The 7,726-nt window shown below is 36.6% G+C and overlaps 1 protein-coding gene across 1 annotated transcript; it reads right to left on the reverse strand.

The window, feature by feature from the left end:
- Positions 1-4,891, reverse strand: LOC134665658 (fibroblast growth factor receptor homolog 1-like). Its single transcript, XM_063522600.1, has 12 exons — positions 4,746-4,891; positions 4,496-4,630; positions 3,944-4,107; positions 3,150-3,279; positions 2,660-2,916; positions 2,080-2,323; positions 1,778-1,967; positions 1,578-1,683; positions 1,291-1,484; positions 996-1,133; positions 700-795; positions 1-215 (listed from the first exon to the last, which is right to left on the reverse strand). Exons 1-12 carry the CDS (start codon positions 4,849-4,851, stop codon positions 161-163), a joined length of 1,815 nt encoding a protein of 604 aa, XP_063378670.1. The 5' UTR covers positions 4,852-4,891; the 3' UTR covers positions 1-160.
- Positions 4,892-7,726: the final 2,835 nt, after the last annotated feature.

The raw sequence follows: 7,726 nt of genomic DNA on the forward strand, positions 1-7,726 counted from the left end.
AACGTGCTAAATTTATATTGATACAGGGGGCGTGATATTTTGATTCCTTCTGGTTCCATAAGACAATATTAGGTTAAACTTGAAAGATTCGTTACAACAGCGTTACACAGTACCCAAGAAGGTAGGTATGTTTCATGACTCGGATTAGATTCGTTATTTGTTATGCCAGCATTGTCACGTATTCATTCATGTTTTCTGGTGGCGGCTCGTTTACCCTGAAACAATATAACAACTTCCTATTAGCAGCTCTAATTATTTTAGTCGGGAAGATCACTAAACTTTTCAGTGTTATGTATATGCATGATTCTAATCATCTCTTGTAATGTCTTCTTAAATGTCAAACGTAGAAATTCGTAGTTGTTTCTTGTAATGGGTTTATAGCATTATTATTATATAGTATGGCTTTATTCCTGACAGTCTTAATTGCTACACGCATTGGCCGTATGTATGACTATGGTGACACCTGGCGATCATGGCAACACAGGTCACTCTTATTTGACAGAACAGAGTACATTATGTACTTATGTATGACACATTATATGAGAGATTTGGAAAACGAAATTTTACATTTTGCTACGACGTGTATTTTTTGCTGTCCTTAAGTAGGTACCTAGCTTTATTAGATGCCATAAAAGACCAATATAATTATAGACCAGGTTGGTCATTTACTAAAAGTGAATAATACTTCAAGGGCCTTACGGAAGGTTCAGCATGGACTTCATAGTGCCGACGATTTCTTCGAATGTCGGCCGATCTTCGGGTTTGAAGGCCCAACAGCTTTTCATCAGATCGTACCTTAAAACAAACAGTCACGTTTTACTTAAATACACGTCCGGATTACTTTGTTTTTGCCTAAAATTATACCTATTCAAATATCGAATTAAAAATGGTATAGATATTTGCGTATTATGTACTCGAATATTTAAAGAACATGTGAAAAGTATATAAGTGACATAATTTTCATACGTGATTATCCACGATGTAAGTATACGCACATTTCATTACTGCAGTCAGCTGGCTTTTCGAGCCGGTTATTAGTTTCTAAATAGTTGTACAGCTTGTAAACTGAAACTTTGGCGTAAGGAATTTCGCCAAAAGTCAGAATCTCCCACGTTATCACGCCAAAAGACCACCTGCGAAACATAAAGCATCAGTAATCTAAACTAATAAATACTGCGTACGCGTGTTACACGTCTATCAAGAATTTTACTAGTCCATTTGAACACACTAATGGTTAATACATGTATGAAAATATTTTTCTATCACACTTGCAAAGACCTTCCAACTTACACATCAGAACGCTTATCATAATAATTCTGTGATATAGACTCCGGAGCCATCCACTTCATAGGAAGTTTGCCAGCTGTGCGCTTGCGGTAGTAATCAGTATTGTGAACATCGCGCGCCAGCCCGAAGTCGGCGATCTTCAGGACGAGGTCAGCCGATACCAGAACGTTGCGTGCCGCTAGGTCACGATGGATGCACTACAAAAATGTTAACATTAGAATTTCGTCAACAGATTGCAGTTACATAACATATTCATTTTCGTTATTTACACAAAACCTTTAATAACTTACACCACGCGACGCCAAGTATTCCATCCCTTTTGCCACTTGCCAAACAAAGCCTGTCAGCTCTCTCTGCGCTAATGGCTTGTTCAGCAAATTCTCCGTGGAGCCAGCGCTGTAAAAGTAAAATAGTCCATCAGCAAAGAAGACGTTAAATATAATGTTTGAACTTTTGTAGTAGATGTATGGTGACAGTTTCAGTAAATTACTTCTTGGGGGGTTTGTGTTTCTTGAGGTATTCGCGCAAGCTACCATTACGCGCGTACTCGACGACAACGTAGAGCGGGCCGTCTTGCGTGCAGCAGCCCAGAAGGTTGATGATGTTCTCATGCTTGCCGATCATCTTCATTATCTCCATCTCCGACACCAGCGATTTCATGTCTGCGTCCGTATAGCCATCTGAAATACGTCTATATTATAACAGCTTCTATGATTGTTGACCTAAGCATCTTACCTTTTAATATTAGGTAATAATAAATTTTTTATATAATTGTTGACTCCATTTTCTTACCTTTTAACATTTTTACTGCTACCACAGTTTTATCATCTTCTGCAACTACTCCATGTGCTTCAGCTTTTATCACTTTTCCGAATTCACCTTCTCCCAGCAATTGTCCAGTAAGAGAAATTTTGCATCTTGGTATTTCCCATTCGGCGTCCACAGGCATCTGATATTCTGACATTAATGTAGTGTCATTTCCCATGATCCCAACCTGGGTTAGTCTTTGCTTTTCTATTCTGACTATCGGCATCACCTGATTTATTAAAACTACATAATTAACAAGCTGGTTAGATTAGCAACTACTTATTTAATATTATACCTAGGTAAAAAAAAGATAGTATATCGCTCCTTGAGAAACATAGTGTCACTACATATACAAAATTAAGAACCATTCGAATAGTGACGTTCCATTTTTGAAATGTTGAATTTTCAAGCATAAATCATTTTGTATAGTGACACTAATATGTTTCTCAAGGAGCGATATTTTACGATCGCAGTATTTACTTAATTGAGACGGCAGGTTGGTCTCCATCACATATGCGATTTATTTTGTTGTTTGTATAATAGAGCTTCAAACATATAACTTTACCATTTCTCCTGCTACCGATGGTGGTTTCTCCACGGTAACTTTTTTTAGCCAATATTTAACAATTACGTTGCCATTTCGCCTTCTGTAGACAGTTATACCAATGATAATAATGATGGTGAGGAGCAACACTACAGCGGCAGCTATTATGCCGGCTAATTGTTGGGTTTGTTTTGCTTTTATGGCCTTGTTTATTATTTCCGCCTTTTTTCTTTCACTCTCATTGAACTCTTCGCCTTTATAGTGGCTTAAATCTTTATCTGTAAAGATTTCATTTATCCAATAATGTATATGAAAGTGATCTACTTTATTTTCATCAAACCTAAATTTATATTCCAATCATGTTAAATAAAACTTTAATATAATTTATTTTTAGGATACCAGTATTATTGACGAGTTATAAGGGGCCTACTCCTAGTAATGACTGTGGAACCCAAAAAAGGGATAATATGGCATATCTTATTTTTAAATTAGTAACGATACGTTTACTTACCATTTTTGACGGTTAGATATTGGTAAGAAATCTTTGCTGAGTTGTTTTTAACCAAAATACACACGAAGTATCGTTGTTGGTATCCCGTTAAATTTGCAAAGGATAGCTGGAATCTGTTGTGAAGATCGCCCTGAAATTAATGCATTAATGTATTCAAAGGTATCCAAAAGGTACCTTGACATCAAGCTGAGTGAAAACTTTTTAGTAACGGTATAAAAATTGGTGACATGAACTAGCTAAGTTTTTATTGTTTAATTTAATCGTCCTGAATAAAAAATATTCTATTATATTCTACTTAGGTTCTTATATTGAACACCAGTCTGGCCTAGTGGGTAGTGACCTTGCCTATGAAGCTGATGGTTCCGGGTTCGAATCCTGGTAAGGGCATTTATATATTTGTATGATGATGATACAGATATTTGTTCCTGAGTCATGCTTGTTTTCTATGTATTTAAGTATTTATTTATATATCATATATATCGTTGTCTGAGTACCCACAACACAAGCCTTCTTGAGCTTAATGTGGGGCTTAGTCAATTTGTGTTAAAAAAAATGTCCTATAATATTTATTTTATTTATTTATTTATATTAGACGTTACATTTAATTTCAACATATAGTTTCAGAATGATTTCAAATCCATATTACTTAAGTTATCACTGACTTACTCATCGATCATAATTATTCTAAGGTACCTACGCACTCTTACCTACTTATAGACACATAAGCTCCTGATGTTGAACTCTGTTGCTTTCTGACTGACGGTACATCCCTGTTAATAAGAGTATGCAAGTACCTTGTAAAAGTAACCTTCTGTCACGGAAAAGTGGGTGTTGTTGTTGGTGACATTTTCTCCTCTCGCACCAATCCAGTATATCATGGTATCGTTGCCAGAAGAGAGCGGACATTCCAGTGTCACGTTGCCTTGAAATTCCCTTGTAATATTTGGTCGGACGATGACTGTTGAAAAGAATTTCGCTTTAGTTATCGGCGTTATCTGATTACTATGGCACAATGCCATAGTAATGACTAATCGGCTATAAATACTCCTGAGTCATAAACATTGCGATCCTGATTTAGTTAAATTATGTTTTATCCCTTTCTTACAAATACAAAAGTCAAAATGACAGATAAAGACAAACGATTATTTGCTAATCGAGGTTCGTAGCGCATTTATGAATAAGGGGGTAAGTACCTACCTATATATTTTATTATGTAGGTATATGCATTTTTATTTCCGATAAAACAATTTGAAACTACCTATATTTCTTTTTATTTATCTGTACCTAGTATTTATTAACTGATTAAAAATTTCAAATTGGAGAAGTTACTCAAGATGAATACTTACTATCAGTGAACGAGATATTCTTCATTTTGAAACATCCTAACTCTCCACATGCCGCAGTAGTGTCGTTATTTTTATTAACTACTAACTCCACTCTACGATGTTCACCGTACATTGTCAGTTTATTCGCCTCTGAAACTACAACCATAAATTGCTAGTATAAAACAAATCCACTATCTTTTTTTAATTATATAAATTTTGTCACAAAATGAAATTTCAGAAATTATTTTGCACACAGCTGTAAGTAACTTACATAAGTTGTTATATATTTCTGCAAGCCCGGATAAAAGGATTCCAAAGATGAGTACATAGATGAAGAGGTTTTGGAGCGAACACGCCTTTTTATTGTAGCCAAACATTTTTCGCACCGACCAACTTTAGTTTAATTTGACTGCCAAAGCTTCCTGTAACAAAAACGAGGCAGATAAAGTGACAGATAACTACATATTTAGTCCTGTAATCTTTTGTCACATGTTGGTCCTTGACTGACAGAAATTATGTTTAATGCTAATAAGGTGCTGTGGGTTTAGCTAGCAGATTTTTTGAGTTAAGCCGTCTTTGAGACCTTGTTAGCAAGACCTGGGGCCCATTTATCAAAAGCTTGTAACTTGTAATACAAGTGGAAGTCCCTTTCTAATAAAAGCTGTTAATAAGTGACATCCGCTAGAACTTAGACGACAGTGGCATGCAAAAACGCGACACACAGTAGGTACCTACCCATACTAATTTCCAGAACAAAAGTAGTACCAAAAGCCTTAAGCAATAGCCTGAAAACACTTCAGATTAACTATACTACTACTTACTTAAGCTATAGGAACTTTACAAAAAGCCACAATCTTAAATAGGTACCTACATGTGACATAACCAGGAAGTTTTTAACCTCATCGACTATTCTGACACAGTGTATTTTTTTACCAATGTTGTTTATGACCCCTATAGTCTACTCGAGAAACCTAAAACGAATAAAAATAGAGATACAGCTCCTAAAAATACGTGTGATACCTCATTCGATTCGTAATGATGGCTAGAAAAATGTATTCGAAGCGTATATTAGCACACAAAAAATATCAAAAGTTATAAACAAAAAAGGGGGAAAAAAGTAGATGTTTTTATTTCCCCAATATCTCAAAAGTACTAATATTTATGAAACCAAAATTTATATTATAAAAGCGGAGGATATTTCCAATGAAATATTCCTTAACTTTTGTTTTTTTGTTTCTAACTTTTGACGTTTTTAATACACGCTTCGAATACATTTTTTTAGGCATCATTACGAATTGAATGAGGTATCACACGTATTTTTAGGAGCAGTATCTCTATCTATACAGTTTTCACCGTTTTCAGTTTCTCGAGTGAAAGATTCTAGAAATATAAAGTGGAATATTGAGCGTTGCGAGGGTGCCTTGAAGGCACGAGGATTAAACTTTGTGAAACACAAAATTTTTCACCACACCAACGCGATGACAAAACTACTGTAAAATATTACAAATCAAATCCAAATGAATACTATTAAATATTTATCATTTCAAAGTCAACTCTAGGTAAGGAAAAACAACTCAAAATTTGCATCAACTTACATTATTGCCAATTTCTCGGTTTTTGAAAAATAAAGAGAGCCTTTACGAGCTGGTGGGATGAAAAATATATTAACAATTATGCTTGAGATAAATAATGCTGTTTTAAATCCAGGTATTTAATCAATAAAATATTTAAAATAAAAAGACTCACCCTTCGTTCCCGTTTCAAGCGTCACTTCAACACACTGAACAAATGAGAACTAAGAATGATTGCAGCTAATTAATAATTTATTTTCCTTATATAAATTGACTCTTGCTCATTTGCTCGTTAAGTAACATTACATATATTTATCCAAATTATGTAATGTAGGTATATATTCGTTACCAAATATATCTACATTTATTAATAATTATGAAGAGTCAGACCGAGAAAAGTCTGCAGCGAATTTGATAGCCCACGCAGTGGAAGTGTTATGTTACTATGAGAGTTATGAGCGTCAAATAAAGCTACACAGCATATAGACGACCGGTCTGGCCTAGTGCGCAGTGACTCTGCCCGTGAACCCAATGGTCCTGAGTTCGAATCTTCGGCAAGGGCACTTAGTGTGCCTATTTGTGTGATGAAAACAAATATCTGTTCCTGAGTCACGGGTATTTCATAAATATATAAGTACCTATGTATGTATCTACTCGTATATATTACAACTTTGTTCCTTACGGTTTCGAGACCCTCAGTCGTTGGGGCCCGCTTGTTCATGGATTTGGCCAAACGGCTGGTTAATTGGAGGACGTTTAACACGATACAGTGTTAGAACGTGTCTGTTACCTAGCTGGTCAAGCAAATCTTGTCAGTAAAAAAAGGCGCGAAATTCAAATTTTCTATGGGACGATATAACTTCGCGCCTACATTTTTCAAATTTGCCGCCTTTTTCTACTGACAAATTCTGCTTGACCAAGTATATGTGTCGGCGGCAGATCGTAAAACCGGGCATATCGAGATATTCCTAGGCATATCATGAAACGCCGCCATTTCATGATCTGGCTATGATTTGCCCAGGCATATCACGATCTGCCTTATAAAAGAGGCGGCAGATCGATCAGAGCATTGGCATTCGTTGATATTCCTAGCTTCATACCGGGCGCATCGTAAAATAACCTCGTTAGGATTGCACGATATGGCTGGTGTTCGCTAGGCATATCATGAAATGCCGGCGTTTCATGATCTGCCTAGGAATATCACCCTGTGAGGCTTGCACGATATGGCTGGTGTTCGCTAGGCATATCATGAAATGCCGGCATTTCATGATCTGCCTAGGAATATCACCCTGTGAGGTTTGCACGATATGGCTGGTGTTCGCTAGGCATATCATGAGATGCCGGCGTTTCATGATCTGCCTAGGAATATCACCCTGTGAGGTTTGCACGATATGGCTGGTGTTCGCTAGGCATATCATGAAATGCCGGCGTTTCATGATCTGCCCAGGAATATCACCCCTTGAGGTTTGCACGATATGGCTGGTGTTCGCTAGGCATATCATGAAATGCCGGCGTTTCATGATCTGCCTAGGAATATCACCCCTTGAGGTTTCCACGATATGGCTGGTGTTCGCTAGGAAGATCATGAAATGCCGGCGTTTCATGATCTGCCTAGGAATATCACACCCTACTTATTTGATATGCCTAAACGTAGCCAGGCAAATCGTCAAACGTTGAGGTT

Source organism: Cydia fagiglandana, chromosome 1, assembly GCF_963556715.1.
Source record: "Cydia fagiglandana chromosome 1, ilCydFagi1.1, whole genome shotgun sequence".
NCBI classification, from domain to species: Eukaryota; Metazoa; Arthropoda; class Insecta; order Lepidoptera; family Tortricidae; genus Cydia; species Cydia fagiglandana.